The sequence below is a fragment of the Pleurodeles waltl genome, chromosome 2_2 (assembly GCF_031143425.1).
Source record: "Pleurodeles waltl isolate 20211129_DDA chromosome 2_2, aPleWal1.hap1.20221129, whole genome shotgun sequence".
Taxonomy (NCBI): domain Eukaryota; kingdom Metazoa; phylum Chordata; class Amphibia; order Caudata; family Salamandridae; genus Pleurodeles; species Pleurodeles waltl.
Window position 1 is genome coordinate 460,322,658 of NC_090439.1, and position 26,367 is coordinate 460,349,024.

Genomic DNA, 26,367 nt, shown 5'->3' on the forward strand with positions numbered 1-26,367 from the left:
ATCCAACAGGGACCAGTGACCTCTGAAGCCTCAGAGGACTGCCCTGACCCCCAAGACCAAGAAACTCGTGTGAGCAACGGCTCTGCTCACCAACAGCTACATCTTTGCAACAAAGAAGCAATTTTCAAAGAACTCACTCTTCCCACCGGAAGCGTGAGAGTTCACACACTGCACCTGACGCCCCTGGCTCGAGATCCAGAGAACCAACACCACAGGGAGGACTCCCCGGCAACTGCGACCCTGTGAGTAGCCCGAGCCAACCCCCACAGCGATGCCTGTAGAGAGAATCCAGAGGCTCCCCCTGACTGCGACTGCCTGTAAAAGGGACCCGACGCCTTGACAAAGCACTGCACCCGCAGCCCCCAGGACCTGAAGGAACCGAACCTCAGTGCAGGAGTGACCCCCAGGTGACCCTCTGCCTAGCCCAGGTGGTGGCTGGCCCGAGAAGCTCCCCCTGTGCCTGCCTGCACCGCTAGAGTGACCCCCCCCCCTCCGGGTCCCCCCATTGTTTCCTCTCTAAAACCCGACACCTGCTTTGCACACTTTACCCCGCTGCCCCTGTGCCACTGAGGGTGTGTTTTATGTGCCTACTTGTGTCCCCCCAGTGCTATACAAAGCCCCCCTGGTCTGCCCGCCGAGAACGCGGGTACTTACCTGCTGGCAGACTGGAACCGGAACACTCCTGTTCTCCATGTGTGCTTATGTGCTTTGGGCACCTCTTTGACCTCTGCACCTGACGGGCCCTGAGCTGCTGGTGTGGTAACTTTGGGGTTGCCTTAAACCCCCAACGGTAGGCTGCCTATGCCCCAGAAATGAGACTTCTAAGTGTTTTACTTACCGCACAATCTAACCATTACTTACGTCCCCCAGGAACTGTTAGCTTATTGCCTTTTAACAAAGACTGTATATGATATTGCTTTAATTCAAAGTTCCTAACTTACCTGTGTTGACTACCTTGCATTTTATGTATTTACTTCAAATCTTGAACTTTTTGTTCTGAAAATAAACTAAGAAAAGATATTTTTCTTTATAAAATCCTATTGGCCTGGAGTAAGTCGAGTGTGTGTTCCTCATTTATTGCCTGTGTGTGTACAACAAACGCGTAACACTACCCTCTGATAAGCCTACTGCTCGACCATACTACCACAAAATAGAGCATTGGAATTATCTAATTTTGCCACTATCTTACCTCTAAGGGGAACTCTTGGACTCTGTGCACAGTATTTCTTACTTTGAAATAGTATATAGAAAGCCAACTTCCAACAACGTTCCTCTGCTGGGAATGCCTTTATTTGAGTTGTGTAGGCTGAAGATGGGACTTGTCTCTGTTGGGAGTGAGACCTAGTTGATGTAAGATTCGTAACGTAGTCTTGAGAGAGTGGCGAAGAGTGTAGATGTTTGGAGACTTTAGCAACCAGTCGTCCAGATATGGGAATATCTAGTGTTTGAAACGCCTCAGATATGCTGCAACCAAACATTTTGTGAAAATCCGGGGAGCAGATTTGAGTTAGAAGGGTAGCACTTTGAATTGAAAGTGCCGGCTGGCTACCATGAATCTTATGAATTTTCTGTGCTTGGGGTGAATGGGTATGTGGAAGTGAGCATCCTGCAGATATAGAGAGGCCATGAAATCCCCTCTGTTGCAGAACATCCTTTAATGTCACCATGCGGAAGGATTGCTTCTTGAGATAGTTGTTGAGCTACCTCAGATCCAGGATGGGTCTCCACAAACGAGACTTCTTTCTGATGATGAAGAAGTGAGAATAGAAACCGCTTCCTTTTTGCGAAGAAGGGACTACCTCTGTCGCCCCTTTGGATAAAATGACATCTATTTCCAGAAGGAGAAGATGTAGATGTTGTTGGCATTCCCGGGAAGGCGGAGTCTCGGGGGGCATGCAAGTGATTTCTAGCAGATGACCATAAGATATTATGTCCAGAACCCACTTGTCGTTTGTGATCTGACGCCAACGTTACAGGTGATGTGTCAAAGAAGGAGAGTAAGCCGATCCCTGGAGGTTGTCATTGCCTGCGGGAGGCGTCCTTAGATTGTTGTACGCCGCTGCTGGAGGTTGCCTCTCGTGGTATTGGGGTCTGGAAGATTGGTACTGGGAGGAATAAGTTGGGTACCTGAAAGATTGGAGGCCACCTCGAAAGGAAGAGTGTCCTCTACCCCTGACTCCTTGAAAGGGTGTGCACTTATACTGCAGTGACTCTAAAGAACTTGCAGTATCTGTATCTGGTTTGATTGCTTGAAAAGCACCATCCACATGCTTACCAAACAGGTCTTGTCCATCGTAAGGGAGGTCCAGGATCTCGGTTTCGACATCCAGTCTTAAATTTGTGGCCTTAAGCCACCCATGACACCTTAGGACAGCTGAACCAGCCAGTAGCCGAAACCTCATAGCGGCAATGTCCACAGCACAGTCAATTACCTCTGCCGACGAGCGATGACCCTCCATGAGGATCTTTCTCACTTCCAACTTGCTGGAGTCTGGAAGATTATCGACAGAGTGTGAGATGTCCGATCACAGCTGCCTGTCATACCTGCCCAGGAGCGGCAGGGAATTTGCGGTACGGACCAAAATGGCAGAAAATCTTTTCCCAATGTTGTTGAGGCGCCTTTAGTCTGTCTGGAGGTGCTGAAGGATTTCTGGAGCGTCGCTGGGCAGCCTGAGAAACCACTGAATCTCGTTTTGGATGACCCACCAGGCAAGCAGGGGCGTCATCTGTCGCTTTATATTTTTTGTCCAGCTTTCGTAATACTGCTGGCACCATCGCTGGATTCCTCATTTTTAATCCCTGTTTCCATACATGGTCAATTATAGGGATTTCTCTAAACAATTTCATACGCGGTTCCTTAAAGTCAAATAAAAAGCAGTCCTGCTGTGTGGATGGCATTTGGAGCTCTAACCATGAAGCTGCTTTTTCTAACAGATTGTGAAAAGAGCCAATATCCTCTGGAGGGGATTCAACTGCCGCTGGCTCCGGTGAAGGGGGTACTGGGAGCACAATCATCCCATTCATCCTGGTCTGAAAGAACTTCTCCTTCCTCAGCCGCTTCGACTGAAGAGGCTTGGACTTGAGGACTCTGTGGAGCTTGAGGAGGAATTTGCAGAGCAGCAGGAAGAACTGGTAGAGGTACTGGAGTACATGGTGCAGTCACTACTGGTGTGGGATTCCTCACCGACTGAGGATGGAAGCGCTCTCTATAATCTGCCAGCATGGCCTGTAGGTCGGAAACAAGACCAGAAGGCAAGCACACCATTCCTTGTTGTTGCTGTGGGACTGGATCATAATAATTCTGAGCATAATAGGAGTCATCAGAGTACTCCTGACAATTATCACGCAACTGGGAAGGACTCCTAGCTACCCCAAACAATGCGTCCTGATCTGAGTCCTCCTCATCGTCGCCATCTAAAAACCTAGATGGAAAAAGCCTTGACACCTTGCTTGGTGATGTGACAGACAGTGTCAAATGAGTCTTGGAGAGCCTCTTGAGAGGAGTATGCTCAGCAGACTGATACAACTGCAATGTTGATGGTCTTTGCCGCTTTGTTTTCATACTCGATGAGAAGAAACCTGTTGTCGTCGACGGGGGCATTGATGATATCGTCGTCACTGGAAACATCGTCGACGGTGTGGTCAACGACAGTAGTACAGTCGACGGAGGCACTGTTGGAAGCGTCATCGATGGGAGTGTCGTTGATAAGGTAGTGTTGACGAAATGGGGCGTCCCGTCGACGGGATGATAGAGTCGTCGACGAGGATCTTGTAACCGCTGCCGTCGACACTGAAAGAGTGACTATCACCAGTGGCAGTGATAAAATGGGCATCGACGAGTGTACCGTCGACGATGGAGCCGTCGACGGTGCTGAACTTGGCTTCTTAAACTTGTGGAGAACCTTAGGGGGTGGAGTAGCCGGTTCAGAAGCAGTCTCTTTTAATGATTTTTTTTAGGGTTTCTGTGCCTGCTTTCTTCCTCTGGGTAGAGAGCTATGACTTTTAGTAGATGTCCCTGCTGGTTTTTGCACCATTTTCTTAGGTGGCTCCTGAATATCCGAGCCTTCCTGTTTTCTCTTCACAGGTGATTTAGGAGCAGAAATAGAGGAGAAGGCACTGTCCTCATCAGGGGCTGAGTGTCCAGTCTTACCTCTCTGAAGCCACAACAGCAGGTGACCCTCTCTGTCCTTCAAGGTCTTTGTAGAGAATTTTCTACATATTTTGCAGTCCTTTGTTTTGTGGCTGGGATATAGGCAGCAAATGCATTCCTCATGTGGATCATCCACATATAATCTTTTCTTCAAACAAGAGGCACAGGATCTAAAAAGACCTTTCCTTGGTGTCTGACATGGCAGCCAGTTTGAAGCACCAGAGAAGAAAATAAATGCTCTAGAACTGAAGTAGTAGTTCTTCTGAGAGAAAATATTGAGCAGAGCTCAAAAGAGACTCCTCAGCAGAACGTGTGGTGGAAAATCAGAGGGAAGGCAACTCCTCACAGGAGGTTCTAAGGGGTGAGGCAATCTGATTGTTTCAAATTTGAGTTTGGGTCTATTCTACAAAACTATGATAGGTTATTCTATTGAGGCCTAGTCCGTGTATTGTGTATGTACATCTTCAGGCCTAGGTTGTATATTCCACCAGGGACTCCCATCTCAACGACGGGAAAGTATTTAAGCATGTGAATCTATGAAAGTTCCAATACTGGAGTAACATTAAAGCCCTTGTAATCAATGGGGTTTATTTGCCTCATTTGATTAGAAGGATGTATACTTTTTGGAACTCATAATCCCAATGGGTGAAAAGACAAATAGTTTATGGGCGGATGGGGTACACATTTATCTTCCCCTTTCCAGGGAACCCACTGTTACAGAATGGGCAAAACAGAGTACTGAAGCATAAGCTACTGTTTAATGTATTGTCAAACAGCATTATTCATAAATTCATGTTAAGAAAGGGCCCTAGAATGGAATTTGAAACCATACATATTGGCAGCATGTTGACATGCCTGCCTATCTCAATGAGCCGAGGTTGCAGAAGCATCAGCAGGTCACAAGCATTGTAAATGTAACAGAATAAAGTTGCACTTGCAGTTCAGCATTCTTTTAGGAGTCAGACGGTTATAGCAAGAACAAAAGGGAGGCTAACCCAAACACTTCTGTCATAGTACTTTTGAATCCCCAGCAAGTTCAGCAACTTCAGAGTGCTTCCTAGAGTACTCAACCTCTCATGTGTAGGACAATTTTTCAGGTGCAAAAAGTATAAAGTATAACTGGCGAGAAGTTTTCATATCATCACTTTTTGAAGACTATGAAATCAGTGTTAAGACTCAGGCACTACTTAAATTGGGAAGGTTGCCTACAAAACCTAATATTATGTTCACTGGGACCATCTTGACAGAATATTAATAAGTATTAAATAATGTATGCTTTGTCCTAATTACTTGTCTCTAAAGAGAAAGGCTACATATAAGAACTTTTATAATTCTTACACAAAGGCTGAACCTCTTGGAGAAGAAGAATGGTGGTTGCAACATGTTTCTGCAAACCCTCTCTAATGCATTTTGACAATTTAAGACAAGGCAAAAATCCCATAATTCATCTACCGCATTTAAACCGGTTTGTGTATTATACCATACAAATTTACTGTTTGCTTATCCACAGAGTCATTTATAAAGCATGTTCTTAACAACAAATAAAATGTAAATATTAAACATCTAGACAAAGTGAATACCTTATCAATTTCAGAGCTTCCAGTTTGTGTTGAAGCAATAGGTTTGTCCTTTTCTACCGCTGAATCTACTTTTTGAACAGTAAACGTGGAATTGGGTTGCTGATTTTTCATTTCCTCTTGAAAAAGGCAAAAATTAAACGACAATTATAAGAAACAAGTTTTGCAGATTCTAACAACAGATTAGGAAAATATAGTAACACAATACTTGTTAATCTACCTGTTAATGTAGTGTCACAAAATTTTATAACCTCTTCACAGTCTGTGAAGCCTAATGATGCACAAGAAGATCGCAACAACACTATTGGATCCTGCTTCTCTGGAGACCTTATGTAATACCCAAAAGATGGCTGTGGAAATAAAGTAGAGACACGTTTTTGTTACATGCAGCCTTACTCCAAAACACAAAACTTGCTACTGCACCAAACAATTATAAGTGTTCAGATTCTGCAGAAACATGTAAAAACCAAGAGGTGTAAGTCAACTATTAACACATCAAAAGTTATTAACATAAAAAGGGCACAACTGCAATACCACAGATCTGGTGGCTATTTTGTTCCCTCAGCAGATTATTCATTTTAACAGGCCAGCTGAAAGGAACATTTGTTTGCTCATTTTGCTAAGATGTAACACATTTATGTCCTGATTGCAAAAAAAATGTCAATACTTTATGAATGTGGCAGTGAAGAAAGATGTAAAACCAGAGGTGGTGAGATAAAAGTCAGCAACCATTCAGGAAAGAAAAGGGTACTTTCCTCTGGTGACAAAAGTTTTTATTAGGGGTAATTGAAAGTTTTAAAGTTTTAACTAAGCCCACATAGTAAGGGAAACTATGATTCACTATGGCAGATGGAAAATTCTCCAACTGCAGCCAAACATCACCTGTGCCTTGTTAAAATCGGCCCCAGACAAGTCTAGATGCCAATATAATTTCTGAAGATTTGTTATTTCTGAACCAGCCCAATGATTAGCTAATATTACTAAATGACATTAACATGCTGTCACAGTTTAAGTAGCACTGTGCAACTGTGACTGGATGTGACAGTGCATATAAATAGTGCTTAATTGTCAGAATCCCAGCTAGTCTCAGATTTGTCCAGTCTAATAGGCATCAGAAGATCCGTTAACCTTATGGTGAGGTTATGCAAGTGGATTTTAAAGCAAGAACCAATTTATTTGGATAGTCTTGGATAAACAAACTTATGTTAAGAGGTGCTGAACCACTCATCTAAATGAGATCATGAATGCTTTGCAAAACTATGAAAAGTGGCTACCCTAACTGAAAATCAAACCTTCAACTACGCACTAAGATCCTAGTATAGTATACAATTATTGCCTATGATTGAGTTATACTGTCTAGCTTCTAACACTCAAAAATGGACATGACTCTACCAGTTGATGTGACAATTTATTTTTGCACTGTCACCTTGCTGGTACTGTCACAAGAATGAAAAGGTGTCCTTTCATTCTGCAATTGGCAGTCTTACCGATGTATGCCACTGCTGTGATCCATTTTGACATCTTACCTGCACAGCATCTGCTCCATTTTAAATGGATGGCGACGCAGAAAGAATGCCATAATCTAATAACCTGATTCAGAAGAAATTCTATCACCAACGTATGACAGTACAACAGCTTTACTTCAATAGTTAATTTGCCTTTGAAAAAAAGTGCATGACAAATTCTCTGTACAGGCTCATTAACTGTGACTGACTTTGCCATCTGAAGTTAAGGCCACCAGGAAAACAATCCCCATACCTAATGGCTACTACAGCCTCTCAAATCATCAAGGTAAAGTCCTTAAAATGAGTAACCTACAGGAGAAGCTGTTCACAAAACATAAAATAGGGGACTTCATGTCCAATTGCAGAGCCTGCATATGCCAACCGGCATGTGTCACCAGCATGATGCAGGAGGCCACCAGACAACCTCAGGGTCAGTCCACCGAAATCCAGGATAGAGGCTGAAACATCGGTATCATAGCTTTAACATTCTGCACTAAAACTGCACTGTGTCCTGAAAAGCGCAGCTAAAAGGGAGCGTCTGAGAGGGAGTAATGTATGACTTTAGCATGTTGATGGTGAACCCCAGCCAGCGCAGAAGGTTTGCCATAGTCTGGAGGTTGGCGACAACTGCTTGGGGCGAGCCTGCCTGCCTTCAACAGCTCATCGTCGAGGTGGGGGAGGGCGGGGGACGGAAGCCCTAACCTCTAATAATGTGCTGCAACCAATGTCATTACCTTAGTGAATACACAAGGGGCACTGGTAAGTTTGAAGGAGAGCATGGCGAACGAAGTGCTCTTGGTTCACCATAAACCACAGGCGACATCTGTGGGCAGGAAGGATGGGGATGTGGAAATCTGCATAGTGCAAGTCTGATACTATCCAAAATACCAGGTCCAGGGAAGCCAGGACTTGTGTGCAAGAGCATTTTGAATTTCTCTTTTTTTCAGCAAGAGATTGAGAAGGTGCATGTCTAGGATACAATGAAGACTTCCATCCTTCTTGGGCACCAGAAAGTAGTGGAAATAGCAACCACAACATACTTCTGATGCCTACACCCGCTCTAAAGCTCCCTTGGACAAGAGAGCCAGCATTTCCTGATTGGAGCAAGGAGAGCTGTTCTTTCGTCAGCCAGTTTTCAGTGGGTGGCATGCGTGGTGTAATCAAAGAGGGAGTAGCCTTCTTGGGCACAGGTGCAAAACCCAAAGGTCGGACGCTACTGACCACCAGTGTTGCAGTTGATGGCATATCCTGCCCCCCCATGGGGTGCCCCTGATGGTCGGAGGGCAAACTAAAGGAATTTGGAGGCTGCTGTTGCTATCCGGTGTTGGTGGACTGGCCAGACTGCTGGTTACTTGTCACACGTGGTTTATGGAACCAGTGTCCTCAACCATAAAAAAGGCTGTGGTGGCTGGCAGGATATAGGCATGGTTGGTGGTCCCATCCGTGGCCACGAAAAAGACGGAAGGTGGGGGGAGGCTACAAGGGTCCATAGACAAGTCCAATGACCTGGCCACAACTCTGCTATCCTTAAAGCGCTGCAGCACAGAGTCCGCCTCTTTTTTGAAAACATGGAAGCCAAAGGCATGTTCATGAGCAAGGCTTGGACATCCACTGAAAAGCCAGTGGTTCTCAGCCAGGCATGGCATCACAAGGCCATAGACTATGAAATCACTTTAGCCACCAAGTTGGTTGTGTCGAGTCCACATTGTATAGTGAACTTTGCTGCATCTTTCCCATCCCCTGTCACCTGGAAGAGCACGGCTTGGGCCTCCGAAAAATACTATAGAGCACTTGTGCACCCAAATCGCAGATCATATGGAAATATCAGCCCAAAAGTGCTGTGGTGTTGCTGACCGCAGTGCAAGCCTTACAGAAGAGAACATTCTCCTGATCAAAGATATGAAGTCTCTGGTATTCATTAACCAGTGGATTGGTAGGAACACACAGGGATTGATCCTAGAGGTGGAGCAATGATCGATCAAGCTCTTCTCGGTGGGGTGTTGGGTAAGGAAACTGCAATCACCAGGAGCAGGACGATGGCGATGGGCAATCGTCCGATACACAAGAGCCCCTGTGCTAGGCTTAGACCAGACCTAAAGCAGGACATTGGTAAGAGATTTGCTAAAGGTGAGTAAGAGTTCTCAAGGGACAAGTCCTGGCTGAAGAACCTCCAACAACGCGCTCACCTTGATTGCAATGGAGAGTAGCTTAAAGTCCAAGACCACCATAGCGAACAAGGCTATCTGCTCCATAGCCAGAGTAGGAGGAGAGACCAGGCTAGTGTCAAGGTGATATGTCTAAGCCACTGGCCTCCACCAGTTCCTCAAACCAATTGTGCTCTATGTCATCTAGGCGAGGCTCTTCCAAAACTGTTCTCAGACCTCTCCCATTTGACTCCCTCTACTGGTCTGTCATATGCAGAAGGCACTGCCTCTAACCCAGAAGGCATGGTCCCAGTAAGTATCGGGCAACACGTGTCTGGCTCAGTGGCTGAAATTATTATAGGGATGGCATCCCCTTGGGGCATCACCACTGGAGCAAGCACTGAGGAATGTCTATCTCAGCAAAGGCTCTGCCCCGGATCCAACATGGCATCCATGGGGCTTGAATGGTGCCAAGGGCAAACTCACTGACAGGTCTCCAGTTGGTGCCCCTCCCAAGCCCTGGTGTCCAAAGGCCACCCACATAGGAGGTCCATGGGCTCATAAAATTCTTTAAGCTAGGCTAGGGTCCCTCTGGCTCCAAGAAAGTTAGGGAAGCGTGTAGCAGACACAGACTTAGGCTCTGTTAAAGCATGGGGCGTGGAGTGCAGATGTTTCTGCACCTCGTCAGAAGATTTCAACGGATGCTGCAAAGTTGAATACTGCTATAAAGTTTCCAATTTGTGTATGTGTGACTTGCCCGACAACTTCGAATCTGACGGCAATTAACAGCTAAAGCTCCCTGAATGGGCCTGGGACCTTCGAAACGCCTGAGATCTTGAGTGAAAGGGAGTCAACAAGCTTGTTCAGGTTATTTGCTCTGAAATGTGCCCTCAGGGCAGCAGTGGGCATGGCAGACACTGGAATGTCAACATTGCTAATCTAAATCCAGTTCTGGAATATTTGAAGAAAAAGCAACTATACCCCAAATATTCCAGGAGGCTTATTTAGCATTCTAACTCTAGTTCTGGAATATTTAGGGAAAATTATACATTCAGCAAGTATTTTTAGGCATGGTTAAACAATAGTAGTTTTTTAATGGCAAAAATTGATGCAATCAGGGTGCAGCTCATGGCAAAAAACTAAGAATATCCAAGCTTAAGGGATAGCTTCCTCAGTGCCGTCCACCAAAAGTAGGTCCAAAGACATCTGCTTGTGACAGACGCCACAAGGTTTGAAATCAGCCGTTTCTTAGGGGACATCCTGTCACACCAGGAGAGAAAATCTCTCTAAAAAGGTGTCACAAAAAGTTGATAAAAAAGCCAGTCACAAAACAACTAAGGGTAGCTCTGACCAGAACAGCGCTACCTGGCATGTAAAGGAAATAACTTAAATGAGCATGTCGGGTAGCACCTATATAGGTACTGCGCACCTCACTTTCAGCATGGACATTGCTGATGCAGTGCCGAATGACGCTACCTATGGTGTGGTAGTGCACAAGGGTACTGCTCAAAAACTTCCAGATCCAATCAGATGCCTGGAGATTACCCTAAAGTAAGGAATCTGCGGCTATAAGTCTATCAGGTGCATGAATTGCATCCACCAAACAACAAAATTAATCTAAAACATGGTTCTTACACAAGAGGCGGAACTGATTGGTGCTGGATAGGAAGACTTTTTCATTTTTTACACTGGCTCATAGAGCAGATATGCCCCTGCTATGTGTGTCGATTCTGAGACATAGTAAGTGCACAGGGAAGCCATTTTAAATGAACGTGCTGGACACTGGTCACTACAAGTTTCCCAGCTACATGATGGCTTTTCTGAATCCTGGGATGGTTTGTATCAAACATCTCAGAATAATAAACCCTTAACAACCCCCAGAGATGGATTTATTTAATAAATGCACACAAAGGTCAGCTTAGAGGTGCCCCCTGAAAACCTACTAATAGTGTGTTGACTGGTCCTGACCTTTTCAGCCACCAAAGACTTGTTTCTGGGCCTCTGTCCCAACCCCACCAAGGTGAGAGCCAGCGCTCTCAAGGGCCTAAGACAAAAAACAGAACTGGGTAGAGGTGTGACTACCTCTGCCAGGCAGGATGGACATTCCAGGGCAGGGAGCTTCAAAGGCCTACTGCATATGTAATGCGACCCAGGTCTCTCCAGATGGCGCAGATGACGACCCCTTGTCCTGACTCCACTTTTGGAGGTAGCATAGGTGAGAAAATGAGTTACATTTAGGAGGAGTGTCCATGTCATATCTGTCCCACCCCAAAGGTGGACGAGCTTAAGTGGACACTACTTTTTAAATTTCTACTTCTTGTTTGGAAGGAATCAGGCCACTAGGGTTAGTGTTATGCCCACTTCCCTGCGGAAGAGGTCATAAGAAGGGTGTAGTCACCCTAAAGGTGGTCAGCCCACTGGCTACTGCATGGACCTCTCCAACAGCCCTAAATTGAGTATTTAGTTGGCACCCCTGAAACCTAGAAGTCAGATTATGACAACCTAAGAAGATCCAGACAAAAAATAGAGTTGCACCCGCAGACGAGGACACGAAGCAGCTGACCTGAAACCAGCCCCTCCAGCCTGCCTGCTGTCCTCGAAGAATCCTGCAGGAAAAAAAGCCAACTTGTCCAGCCTTCAATAAAGACTCAAGTCTCCCATGGGCAACAGACTTGCCCTGCAAAAAGAAAACTCTAAAAAAAAGGCTCTGCAGCTGCTGGAGCCCGGAAACCTGACACCAGAAGTGACCACTGCACCAGATGTCCATGACCCAAGGTGAAGCCAACTGACTGTGCCAACGCAGGTCCCAAGCTGTCCAGAGACTAAATCCAGTGTGGTCTCACCCATTTGGGACTCTCCAGAGATGCCTGCAACCTTTACACGCAGGCCCCCTCTCCCACAGGCTTGTGGAGAGAGAAAAACCTGCAGCAACCACTGAACCCATGACCTCAGCCGAGGTAGGTCACCAGTGTCAACGTCACGCCGGCTCCTAAAAGCTCCAGGTCAGCTGGATCCAACCCTGCTGAAATTCCCTACAATGCCTGCAGTATCAGCACACAGGAGCCCTTGACTGCGACTGCTCTGGGACATAAAAAACTGACACCCAAAGGCAACCCCCGCATCCGTCGACTCCAGGAGAAGAGGATCAAAGGTGGACCTACATCATGAGTACCCCAAGTCTACTACCTTCCTGCTTGTTGTCCCTGACTGGCTTCCTAGCCAGCACCTACGGCCTGTCTTCACGAGCGCCAAACTCCCATAGGAAATCAAAGGGCCCCAGACGCCTTGCTGCACCTCTACACCAAGCTGACCCAGTGCCACCTGGTGTGACCTGTTGGTGTGGTTCTGATCAGTGTCCTCTACTTACCATAACTCCCTGAGATTGGCTTCCTAAGTAATTGTTAACCCTGTGTTTGCTGAACACGGTTTTCTCCAAAGGCTAACATTCAGAGAACTCTGACAGTGCAATTTTCAATTTCTGAAACTGCAAAGTATTTATGCTTGAAATTCTACTTACCTGATTACTAAGTTCTTGGATTTCAACAATACATATACATAAAGAATTATTATTTTTCTAAATTAGTCTCAAATTAATTCATGTGTGTGTCTCATTTATTGGCTCAGAGTACAACAAATAGTTAGCACCACTGTCTGCTAAGCCTAATTGCTCACCCACACTACTACAAAGAGAGCATTAGCCCTCCTACTTTTGCCTCTGCCATACCATCTGGGGATCCAATGGACTCTCTGCACAGTGTACTTCATTTTAGTGCACTAAATGGGGAGCCAGCTTCCTACAATTGGGCTCTGCAGGGCCATCATATTGATGGTTACTCCATGTATTGTACACCAGCTTTGCCCTCCCGTTCAGGTAGACCCAGGGGAGGCCTTGCAACATGTACTGTAAACACCTTTCCAGGGAAACAACTTCATGTTTTTCCATTTAGTTTTGTTTGCTATACAGGGAGAGTGGGATACCATTTTAGTTTATTTGTACAACAACCGCTGACGCTAAAAAAAGGAAGGTGGTGGATGTTTTATAAGATGCATTAAAAAAATTCTTAAGGAAAAACACCAAGCCTCTGCAAAATCTATGTGCAGGAGATTTAAACACACTTTCTAATACTGAAAGAGAGGATCTGACCCACTTCATACACAATACTCATGGGACTACGCTGAATAACCTCATGGTCAATTATAACTTGACCATGACAAATGATATTGGCTCAAGATTAACGTACCCCCTTCCCACTTTTGTAAATAATTTCTGCTACACATTGAACAAACTCATTTGAGACTCACTTCACATGCCATAGCCACCATGCTGTCTGAATTTTGAGGGTGGGAATGGGGGCTTTGACTAAAACCTGGCCCTCTGCTAATATTAAACCAGAACTGGGCTGAAAACTGGTTACCCCATTAAATGGCCCAAGGTAAACATCACCAACCTATTTATAGCAATGCAGGAAAAGCATCAAGAGACAGCTATTTGTGTCAATACTCAAGCAGAGACCAACAAGATCTGGCTATTTTTTGTGTGTTTTAAAACATTTTTTTTATTTTTTTTTTAGAAATCACTGAGAACTTAGGCATGCCCTAACTCATCCTTATGGATCTTCAGCTCAAATGTTTTATGGCTGGTTTGATAACGGTTGTACTACAGCCCATATGGCTCTAGAAAATGTCCTTAATGTTAGACCTGAGTGTTTGACTCAAAAAAAGACCATGCACTTGACAAATCTGCTCTGTCTGCAAGGAAAAAACAAAGGAGGATTGGACTGCACTCCACTGCACTGCACAAGGCCAATCTTCAGAAAGACAGTGCTGCTCTTTGGAGGGTAGTCAACTTGCTTTTTTTAAGTGATCCATCAAGTCCCTCTATACACATTCAACTCGCATTTGGGTATAACACTTTAGTGATATTTATAATGCATGCCTGGAAGAATACCAAATAACCAATAGATTTAAGGGAAATATGGAAGGCCCTAGCTTACCCCTTGATGTTTGAGTTTCCTGGGGTTTGCAGGGCACTGCCAGAAAATGACAAAGGTAAGGTCCTACTTGAGGTTTTATTTCCAGATAAGCCTAAATTCTAGTTAGCTCTGCTAACCAAAGTGTTTAATGCCATTGCTAAGGAAAGCCCTCATCCCACGTGGAACAGAACATTAGTATACCTTTTATAAAAAAATAAAAAGGGGGCTAAAGCCACAACCCAACAACTAAAGACCTATTTCTCTTTTAGATTCAACAGTTAGGGGTTGTTTACTTTTACATAGGCTGGAGAACTGGGCAGCTGTGAATTACATTTTAACTAACACCCAATGTGGCTTCAAGAAAGGTCTGGGCACTGTAGACCAGTGCCTAAACCTCATTTTAGGCATTTGTGTAGGAGGCAGGCCTGGATTGTAGTGGGTACCAACAGTACTTAGACCTTATACCAGGTCCTGTTATCCCTTATTAGTGAAATTTTGTCACTGTCTGGAAGCCAGGCTGTCTAGGGGTAGCTGTAGCTGAGCAGCCAAGGCTTATTTTGGAGACATGCAAAGCTCAATGAATATGACTGTAGTCACACTGTACTTACACACATGAAAGAAAATATTCAGTGTTACAAAAGAATAAGTTACTTACCTTCGCTAACGCTTTTTCTTGTGGATACAGTAACTACCTGTGGATCCCTCACCAAAAGAATTCTCCCCTCGCGCCAGCCTCAACGGAAATGTCTTTTAGCTCTGCACGTCGCCGATGACGTCACATTCGCCCGACTCCATGCGACGCCGCATGACATCTAGGCATTAAGAAGCCCTCGTCGACGTGCAGACGTCAGTTATCACCATTTTTTACGTGCCATAGAGGCGAACAGGTTGACCCTAAGAGAACATATTCATCTCAAATGAATGAAAATAGAACATTTATTATAATAAAATAAAGTTCAATAACAGTAATAATTGCTTAATACAAAAGTAAAATCTATAAGTCAAGTCCAAACATGTTTTCCTTGAACTATCTGTATATACAGATATTACAACTAGATACATGAATCAGATATATACATATATACAAGACCAAGGATGCTCACCCAAGGATTTCTCGGTTTGACCAGTCAGGCAACGGGGAGGTGGGTGGGACCGTGAGGAATCCACAGGTAGTTACTGTATCCACCAGAAAAAGCATTACCGAAGGTAAGTAACTTATTTTTCTGAAGGATACACCTACCTGTGGATTCCTCACCTAAAGAATAGAGCCCCAAACAGTACTACCTCCGGAGGTGGGTGCCCGAATGGTCAAACCAAGAAATCCTGCAGCACAGAGCGAGCAAAATGGTCATCCCTCCTAACCTCAGAATCCAAACAGTAATGTTTGACAAAAGTATGGAGGGATGCCCAGATCGCTGCCCTGCAGATGTCAGCCACAGGAACACCTCTAGCCAAAGCCGATGAAGCTGCTTTAGCCCTGGTGGAATGGGCACGAAGCCCCACAGGTGGATCTTTCTTCGCCAAAGAATAACAAATCTTAATACATAGAATGACCCACCTGGATAGCGTTCTCTTGTGGACCGCTCTACCTTTCCTCTTCCCCACGTATCCAACGAAGAGCTGATCATCATGTCTGAACTCCCTCGTCCTGTCGACGTAGAAGCTCAGCACTCTTCGTGGATCCAGACGGTGGAGCCTCTCTTCCGCCTTGGATGGGTGAGGTGGAGGGTAAAAGGGAGAGAGAGTAATTGACTGCCCCAGGTGAAAGGGTGTAACAACCTTCGGAAGGAAAGCCGCCTTGGTCCTTAACACTACTTTGTCCTTAAAGAAAGAAAGGTATGGGGGCTCTACACTAAGAGGCTGAAGCTCACTGACCCTTCTGGCTGATGTTATGGCCACCAGGAAAACAGTCTTGGAAACTAGCAACCGTAAAGAGCAAGAATGCATTGGTTCAAAAGGGGACCCCATTAAAAACGCTAAAACTAAATTAAGGTCCCACTGAGGCATAACAAATGGTGTTGGTGGAAATTTGTTAGAGAGTCCCTTTAGAAACCTTAAAACAATAGCAGATTTAAAGAAGGATGGCTGATCAGGAAGGCACAGAAAAGCGGATAGCACAGATAAATAATCTTTGACTGTGGCAATCGCACAACCCTTCTGTGCCAGACAAAGAGCAAATGACAATATGTCAGATAAACGAGCTTTTAAGGGATTGATTCTGTTCTCTCCACACCAGCATGCAAATTTAGCCCAACAACTAGCATAGATTGTTTTGGTGGAGTGTTGCCTGGCCGATAAAATAACATCCACCACTTCTGGTGGGAGAGAAAAAGCACTCAGATTGCCCTGTTCAATCTCCAGGCATGAAGGAGCAGGCTCTGGAGGTGGGGGTGTAGAATCGGCCCCTGCGACTGCGAGAGGCGGTCCACCCTGTAAGGGAGACGGAGCGGTGGGCACAGAGAGTTGGAGAAGGTCTGAATACCACACCCTTCTTGGCCAATCTGGAGCTATTAAGATGACTTGGGCTCGGTCTTGGCAGATCTTCCTCAGAACTCGAGGAATTAAGGGTATGGGGGGAAACGCGTAAAGCAACTGACCCTTCCAGGACATCTGAAACGCGTCCCCCAAGGCTCCTTGCACCGGATATTGGAGGCTGCAAAACAGTGGGCACTGCGCATTCTCTTCAGTTGCAAACAGATCTATTTGTGGCTATCCCCACATCTGGAAGATGTACAGAACCAGATCTGGATGAAGACACCACTCGTGGTCGACCGAGCTGTGTCGACTGAACATCCGCACGCACGTTCAGAGCTCCGGCCAAATGATGTGCTACCAAGCAAATCCTGTGGTCCTGAAGCCAGGACCAGAGTTGAAGAGCTTCTCTGCAGAGAAGATACGACCCCACTCCTCCCTGCTTGTTTATATACCACATCGCTGTAGTGTTGTCCGTCAGAATCTGGACTGACTGACCGCGAATGGAAGGGAGGAAGGCCTTGAGAGCCAGACGTATTGCCCGCAATTCCAACAGATTGATGTGTAATCTCTGTTCTACCGGAGACCAAAGGCCTTTGACCTCCAGGTCCCCCCAGATGAGCTCCCAACCCTAGAGTGGAAGCATCCGTTACCACTGTGGCCACTGGTGACGGCAGCGAGAACGGCCTTCCTTGCGACAGGTTGTCGACCGCTGCCCACCATTGAAGATCCACTGCCGTGTCTCTGGAGATCTTTATCGACTCCTCGAGATCCCCTTTGTGCTGAAACCACTGCCTGCGGATGCACCACTGAAGAGCCCCTCATGTGCCAGCGTGCATGAGTGACCAACAGTATGCAAGAAGCGAACAGACCGAGCAGACGAAGGACCTTGAGGACTGGAACTACCGCTCCATTTCGAAACATTGGAATCAACGCCTGAATGTCCTGGACCCGCTGGGGCGGGGGAAAGGCCCGATTCAATGTCGTGTCCAATACTGCCCCTATGAACAGGAGGCGTTGAGAGGGCTCCAGGTGAGATTTGGGTACATTGACTGAAAAACCCAGGTCGTACAACAACTGAGTCGTCGACTGGAGATGTCACCGCACGAGCTCCGGAGTCTTGGCTTTGATTAACCAATCCTCCAGATAGGGAAATACCGCTATCCCCCTTCTTCTGAGCTCTGCCGCTACCACCGCCATCACCTTTGTGAAGACTCGAGGTGCTGAAGTAAGACCAAACGGGAGGACCGCAAACTGATAATCTTGCGATCCCACCACAAACCGGAGATACTTCCTGTGCGATTTGAGAATCGGAATATGAAAATATGCGTCCTGCAAATCGACAGACACCATCCAATCTCCTTCGTTCAACGCCAAAAGAACCTGTGAAAGGGTCAGCATTTTGAACTTTTCCTGCCTGAGGAACCAATTCAAAGCCCTCAAGTCCAAAATTGGTCTCAACCGACCATCCTTTTTGGGGATCAGGAAGTATCTTGAATAACAGCCCTGACCCCTCTCCTGCTCGGGAACCAACTCTATCGCGCCTTTTGCTAATAGGGAGAATACTTCCTGTTGTAATAGGAGAAGATGGTCTTCCGAACAGAAGGATGGGTGGGGAGGAAAGGGAGGAGGGAATTCCCGAAAGGGAAGAGCAGACCCCTTCTTCACAATGTCGATGACCCAGGAGTCTGATGTTATAAACTCCCACATCGGAAGAAAATGGGCAAGTCTCCCCCCTACCGGAGACAAGTGGACAGGGAGTGGAGGAGGACTACGGCTGCTTTCCTTGCTGCACCCCTCCCGAGGAAGAGGCAGAGTGCTGCTGGGTGGCTCCTCTTGTCCGGACTCTGCCCCTGAAGGATCTGTATGGCAGGGTGGTCGCAGTTTGTTGTGGTCCTTGAAATCTGCCACGAAAGGAGGCGCCACGTCCAAATCCCCTAAACCTCCTATCAGCTCTAAAGGAGGATGAGGCAGATGACTGAAGCCCTAGTGACCTCGCTGTGGCTCTGCTCTCCTTAAATCGTTCCAGAGCAGAATCCGCCTTTGTTCCAAAGAGCTTCTTGCCATCAAAGGGCAGATCGAGGAGAGTCGCCTGTACGTCTGACGAGAAGCCAGATGAACATAGCCAAGATTGTCGCCTAGAAACTATGGTCGTGCCCATAGCTCTAGCCACCGAGTCTGAAGTGTCCAATCCCGACTGGATCACCTGGGTCGCTGCCGCCTGAGCGTCCGCCAGTAACTGTAACATTTCCTTGGATAAGTTTGGGTGGCCTTTCGCTTCCTCCATAAGGGCATGGATATAACGTCCCAATATGCAGGTCGCGTTGGATGACTTTAAGGCCATGCTACAAGAAGAAAAGGCCTTTATAGCAGTATGGTCCATTTTCTTCTATTCCCTGTCCGCAGGTGTTCCGGGAAACGAGCCAGGAGAGGACCTGGACGAACAGGAGGCTTGAACCGCTAAACTCTCCGGTGTCGGGTGTTTGGAGAGAAACACGGGATCCCCTGGTGCCGCCCGATAGCGACGAGCCACCGCCCTGTTGACAGCAGCGGTAGACACAGGTTTCCTCCAGATGTCTTTAATAGGATCCAGGAGTGCCTCATTAGAGGATCTGCCGTTACAGATGTTGGATGCAAAACCAACAGGTTTCTCTTAACTTCCGCAACTGGAAGGGGGAAGGTCTAAAAAGTCTGCAGCCTTCCGAATTACAGCGTGTAAAGATGCAGCTTCCTCAGTGAACTCTCCAGGGGAAGCTAGATCCCACTCCGGGAGGTATCTATGCCACTCGCCGTATCAAGACCATGAAAGTCACCAGAAGGCTCCAAAACCTCACCCTCTTCCAGGTGCTGCCTGCTATATTCTTCCTCCTCCAACATGTGCAAAGCCAGACGTCTGGATCAAAGCCATGACTCCAGACCCCGCGTCGGCCGACACCGAAGATATCCGTCGGCGCAGAACCTCAGATCCATCCAACGCCGGACCCTCCGGCTCCACAGGAACCTTGACTGTGGATTGGATTCGAGGCGAATCCAACAGCGCCGTAGCGGGTGTAGCGGGTGTAGCGGGTGTAGCAGGTCTCCTCGGCGACGTCAAAGGCATTGGCGCCGCTTCAGGTGCAGCAGGCAAAAATTGAGTGAAAGGCATCTACTTGTAAGATGCCGGAACGCCCAAATTAAAGGCCAAAGGGCCAGACGGACCTGCTTGACCTCCACCCGGCGCAATGGAAGTAAAAATGTTAAACATGGCGTTCAAGAACGCCGCAGGATCCGTTCCCGGAGTCGGGAAAGCCGGGTATTGTTGCTGCACCGGCGGCGGCATAGACGCCGAAGAGGGGCCAGGTAACTCCTGGCTAGGAGAGCCCTCTGGCCTCTGGGGAAGCTCGACCTCGAAAACCGACCCGGGTGACGTCTGGGTCGTAGGAGGTGGAGGGGTGACGGTCGGGCTAATCTCCCTTGTCGGACGGCGCCGGGAACTGTGACGGCGCAGAGAGTCACCATGGTGATGATGAGATCTCGAGGATCTTGAAGAGGACTCCCTCCGATGACGCCTCTCCTTCTTTTTCTTGGAACGAGCCAAGAATATTTTTGCCTCCCTTTCTTTGAGTGCCTTAGGGTTCATGCGCTGGCAGGAGCCCCATGACTCGACCTCATGGTCGGAGCTAAGGCACCAGAGGCAATTCTCATGGGGATCGGTAACCGACATCCGACCCTCGCACTGGTTACATGGTTTAAAGCCGGATTTCCTTGGCTGCGACATTGTAACCGTCGTTCGAAACTGTAGCTCCCTGTGAGGCTCGAAGAAAAACCGTTACTCAGAGGCACGGAAAAAAGGGAACTGACGTCTGCACGTCGACGAGGGCTTCTTATTGCCTAGATGACGTCATGCGGCGTCGCGTGGAGTCGGGCGATTGTGACGTCATCATCAACGTGCAGAGCTAGAAGAAATTTCCGTTGAGGCTGGCGAGAGGGGAGAATTCTTTAGGTGAGGAATCCATGGGTAGGTGTATCCATCAGAAATAAAGGTACTTTATTTTGGTGACACAAATGTCAAATATACTTTAAAGACTGTACTCCCTTAGGAGCTAAGTAATACACACAGTATATACACACTAGAATGCAGAAAAAGCTGAAGAAAACTGTGCAAATAGTGAAAATCACGATAGATCGCAATAAGCCTAGGGGGAACACAAACCATATACTAAAATAGTGGAATGCGAAAGTCTGTTCCCCCCCTAGGAAATGTAGTGTGTAGAGGGGCCCTGGGAGTGTAAGAAAAATCCAAAGGTAAGTAATAGAACCCACCCCAGAGCCCAGGAAAGCAGGAGTAAATCACAGTAAGTTTCCTAGAACACACAAAAACATGTGATAGAAAATAATGCAAGAACCAGAGGAGACTGCAAGACACCAACAATGGATTCCTGGACCTGAAGACTTGTGGAAGAAGGGGACCAAGTCCAAGAAGCACTAAAAAGTCCAGTGAGAATAGGAGCTCCTGCTAACCCAGATTATGGTGAAAAAGAACCACCAGTGAAGAACAGTCAGTACTGCACCCAGGAAGACAAATGCGGGTTCCTGGTTGGTGCAGATGATGTCCCACCCCAGATGGATGATTGCAGTCTGGTTTGTGTTGCTTGATTCCGCCAACAAGCCTTGGCACATGCAAAGCACAGGGTTAGCGCAAGACGGCACTGCCTGGAACCAGGAGGGACCTGGTGGGCTCTACCCAGGAGGGGGAGGCAGAGGGGTCTCTCAGCAACTCATAGAGCCAACAGAAGACCAGGCAGCGTGCACAGAAGTCCCACAGTACGGGGACAAAGAAGGTGCAGATAGAGGCCCACACAGCACGACAAAGGGATCCCACGCCGTCTGAGAACCACTCAGGAAGCTGTGCATCGCAAGGAGGAGTGCAGGGAGATGTGCCGTGCACAAAACTTTGTGGAAGGTCGCATACAAGCCCTGCCACTGCAAATCACACGGTGCACAGGGGTACTCTCTTGCGTGGGGAGACAAGCTCTTACCTCCACCAAAGTTGGACAGCTGGACCTTAGGACCCTTGGGACAACTTCAGTCCACCACCCGTGTTTCTGGACACACACACTTCGTCAGGAGAGGGGATCCATGCCACCGGTCGTAGCTGAACAGGTGCCTGCTGAAGCAGGGAAGTGACTCCTTCACTTACAGGTAGATTCCTTCATTCTTCTGGTGCAGACTGAAGTCTGGCTGTCCTTTGAGGATGCACAAATTAGAAACAGTTGCAGTTGCTGGCAGGAGCTGAAGATACAATGTTGCATTAGTCATCTTTGCTTCCTTGTTGCAGTTTGTAGAGTTCCTGGAAGGTCCACATTCAGTTTCATCGGTAGAAGGTGGAGCAAAGGATGCAGATGATTCCTGCTGGAGTCTTGCAATCCGAACATGAAGAAACACCCAGGAGAGAGACCCTAAATAACCCTGAAAGGGGGATTGGTCAACTACACAGGTAAGCACCTATTAGGGGAGGGCTCTGAGGTCACCTGCTGACACTGGCCACTGCGATACTCCCAGAGTGCCCCACCACCAAGGAATCTAAGATGGCAAAACCCAGGGACACTCTGGAGGAGCTCTAGGAACCACCCCTGGGGTGGCGATGGACAGGGGAGTGGTCACTCCCCTTTCCTTTGACCAGTTTCGCACCAGAGCAGGGAATGGTGGTCCCTGCACCGGTGTAGACTGGATTATGCAAGGAGGGCACCATCTATGCCCTTCAAAGTATTTGCAGAGGCTCTTGGAGGCTACCGCTCCCTTATCTGAAACACCTATTTCCAAAGGGAGAGGGTGTAACACCCCTCTCCCAAAGTAAATGCTTTGCACTGCCTTCCTGGTCTTAAGCTGTTTGAGCAACAGGAGGGCAGAAACCTGTCTGTGAGGTGGCAGCAGCTGGGGCTGCCTGGAAAACATCAGAAGGCTGGTATGGCAGTACCGGGGGTCCCTAGTGGAGCCCCCAGAGTGCATGGAATTGTAAAACCAATAATAGAATTAGTAATGGGGTATAAATCCCAGTTGTTAGATACCTTACATGGCAATATTCGGAGTTACCATTGTGAAGCTGGACATAGGTATTGACCTATGTCCAGTGCACACGTAAAATGGAGTCCCCGCGCTCATATAGTCCAAGAAAATGGTCTTGGATGATGTGGTGCAGGGGTGCCCTCACACACAGGTACCTTGCACCTAGCCTTCAGGGTTGGAAGGCCTGCCATATAGGTGACTTATAAGTGACCCGGTTCAGTGAAAATAGCTGTGAAAGGGTGCATGCACCATTTCACGCAGGCTGCATTGGCAGTCCTGCAGAAGCCTTTGCATGGGCTCCCTATGGGTGGCAAAAGTAATGCTGCTGCCCATAGGGATATCCTGGAACTCCAATGCCCTGGGTACCTAAGTACCATATACTAGGGACTTATAAGGGGGCAAAGGTATTCCACTTTGGGGTAAAATACTGGGTTACCAGTATAGTGATAAATTTGAGAGGAGAGAGAGCATACATAGGGGTAGTAAGCGCTATATAAATACTATTATAATACAATAAAATACATACGGGTGTCCTGGTTAGCAGGATGCCAATGACACTCAGACACACTGACATCAGACAGAAATTGGGGGTAACATGCCAAAAAGAGGGTACTTTCCTACAATCAGTAAATATACAATTGCTATAAAGGGGGCATTGTATAGGTCATTAATGGACTTGACAGCGGTTTTTGACTGTCACCCATTCGAAAGTATGGTTAATCGTGAGCAAGGTGTTAGTGGATCAGGGAATCAACTCTTTTGTAAGACAGCTCTACAAGGAAGCCTCCATTTGAGTCCGCTATGGCAAAGGTGGAGAATGCACGGACACCTTTTTGTTTCATAGGGGTGTAAGACAAGGGAGTTTCCTGGCTCCTTTTTATTTCCCTGTATATTAATAGGGTTGAGAAGTTACTACAGGTCGACAAGGCAAACCCCTATATTATGGTTCGCCCCTTCCCCTTGTTAGGTGTATGCAGAAAATACTGTTTTATTACCTCGAACAAGAGGGGCTTTGACTATTAATAGATGACTTTGTTTTTAGTAACAAGTTACATCTGAAGGTAAATCAGAGTTAATTCTTTACAATGGTTTGTGGGTCAAGACTGGATAAAAATCCTCCCATTTCATTAACAATATCAATACATTGGACATCACATGTTTCTCCTTTTTAGGAATCGTATTTGATGTAAAAAAGAACTGGAAACCAATGTTAACAGAAAGGCCCTATTTCAGAAATCAATGGTCTAGGTTGTTTTTGTAAAAAGAAAGGAAAAAAAGGAAACAAAAAAAGCTTAAAGAACTATCTGTGATTTACATCAGCAAATATGTGGTAATTGCAACATATAAAGCAGGAATATGGGACATGATTAATATAAAGATCTTGCAAGATGTGGAAAACAATTTTCTTAAAATCTTATTGTAGAAAGTTGGCTCTGTATATACTATCTCAAAGTAAGAGATAGAGTGCACAGAGTACAAGTGTTCCCCTTACAGGTAAGATAGTGGCAAAATTAGATAATTCTAATGCTCTATTTTGTGGTAGTGTGGTCTAGCAGTAGGCTTATCAGAGGGTAGTGTTAAGCATTTGTTGTACACACACACAGGCAATAAATGAGGAACACACACTCAAAGACTTACTCCAGGCCAATAGTTTTTATATAGAAAAATGTCTTTTTAATTTATTTTTAGAACCACAAGTTCAAGATTTGAATTAAATACATAAAATGCAAGGTACTCCACACAGGTAAGTTAGGAACTTTGAATTAGAGCAGTAACATACACAGCTTTAGTTAAAATGGCAATAAGCTATTTTAAAAGTGGACACAGTGCAAAAATCAACAGTTCCTGAGGGGGTAAGTAATGGTTAGTTTTTCAGGTAAGTAAGGCACTTACAAGTCTAAGTTCCTGGGCATAGGCAGCCCAACGTTGGGGGTTCAAGGCAGCCCCAAAGTTACCAAACCAGCAGTTCAGCCCTGGTCAGGTGCAGAGGTCAAAGAGGTGCCCAAAACAGATCGGCGCATATGAAGAACAGGGGTGCTCCAGTTCCAGTCTGCCAGCAGGTAAGTACCCATGTCCTCGGAGGGCAGACCAGGGGGGGTTTATAGAGCACTGGGGGGACACAAGTAGGCTCCCAAAACACACCCTCAGTGGCAAAAGAGCGGCCAGGTGCAGTGTGCAAAGCAGGTGTCGGGTTTTGTATTGGATTCAATGGAGGGGCACTCCTGCACTGAAGTTCGGTTCCTTCTGGTACTGGGGGCTGCACGTGCAGTGCTGGGTCCAGGCGTCGGGTTCCTTGTTACAAGCAGTCGGAGTCAGGGGGAGCCTCTGGATTCTCTCTGCATGTGTCGCTGTGCGGGTCGTCTCAGGCTATTCACGAGGTTGAAGTCGTCTGGGAGGCCTCCCTGTAGTGTTGGTTCTCTGGATCTTGAGCCGGGGGCGTCGTATGCAGAGGGTGAAGACTCACGCTTCCGCAAGGAAGAGTGAAGTCCTTAGAAGTTGCAGAAAAGTTGCAATATTGTGGCTGTTGTTGAGCAGAGCCGCTGCTCACTGGAGTTTCTTGGTCCTTAGGTTCGGGGCAGTCCTCGGAGGCTTCAGAGGTCGCTGGTCCCTGTTGGATGCGTCGCTGTTGCAGGTTTTCGAGTCAGGAGACAGGCTGGTAGAGCTGGGACCAAAGCAGTAGTCTCTGGAGGGCTTTCAGGTCAGCAGTACTTCTTGGTTCAGGTTGCAGGAATCTGATTTCCTGGGTTCTGGGGTGCCCCTAAATACTAAATTTAGGGGTGTGTTTAGGTTTGGGAGGGCAGTAGCCAATGGCTACTGTCCTGGAGGGTGGCTACGCACTCTTTGTGCCTCCTCTGTTAGGGGAGGGAGGCACATCCCTAATCCTATTGGGGGAATCCTCCAAAACAAGATGGAGGATTCCAAAAGGCAGGGGTCACCTCAGCTCAGGACACCTCAGGGGCTGCCCTGACTGGTGGATGACTCCTTGTTTTTCTCATTATCTCCTCTGGGCTTGCCTTTCAAAATTGGGGGCTGCGTCCAAGGGGCAGGCATCTCCACTAGCTGGAGTGCCCTGGGGCATAGTACCACGAAGCCTGAGCCTTTGAGGCTCACTGCTAGGTGTAACAGTTCCTGCAGGGGGAGGTGTTAAGCACCTCCACCCAGTGCAGGCTTTGTTTCTGTCCTCAGAGAGCACAAAGGCTCTCACCCCAGGGGGGCAGAAACGTGTCTCTGTGGCAGGCTGGCACTGAAGGATTGGGTAAATTACAGGGGGCATCTTCTAAGATGCCCTCTGTGTGCATTTTGTAATAAATCCAACACTGGCATCAGTGTGGGTTTATTATTTTGAGAAGTTTGATACCAACCTTCCCAGTATTCAGTGTAGTCATTATGGAGCTGTGGAGTTCGTTTTTGACAAACTACCAGACCATATATTTAATATGGCCACACTGTACTTACAATGTCTAAGAATAGACTTAGACACTGTAGGGGCATATTGCTCAT

General features: G+C 46.9%; 1 protein-coding gene across 2 annotated transcripts in view; it reads right to left on the reverse strand.

The window, feature by feature from the left end:
* Nucleotides 1–26,367, reverse strand: part of CEP192 (centrosomal protein 192) — a 1,702,116-nt gene that overhangs the window by 1,252,612 nt on the left and 423,137 nt on the right. For both annotated transcript variants that reach the window (XM_069219927.1, XM_069219928.1), the window contains 2 exons: nucleotides 5,948–6,077; nucleotides 5,731–5,846 (listed from right to left, as the gene is read on the reverse strand). In XM_069219927.1, coding sequence (XP_069076028.1) covers nucleotides 5,731–5,846; nucleotides 5,948–6,077 — 246 coding nt within the window. The remainder of the gene's footprint in view (nucleotides 1–5,730; nucleotides 5,847–5,947; nucleotides 6,078–26,367) is intronic.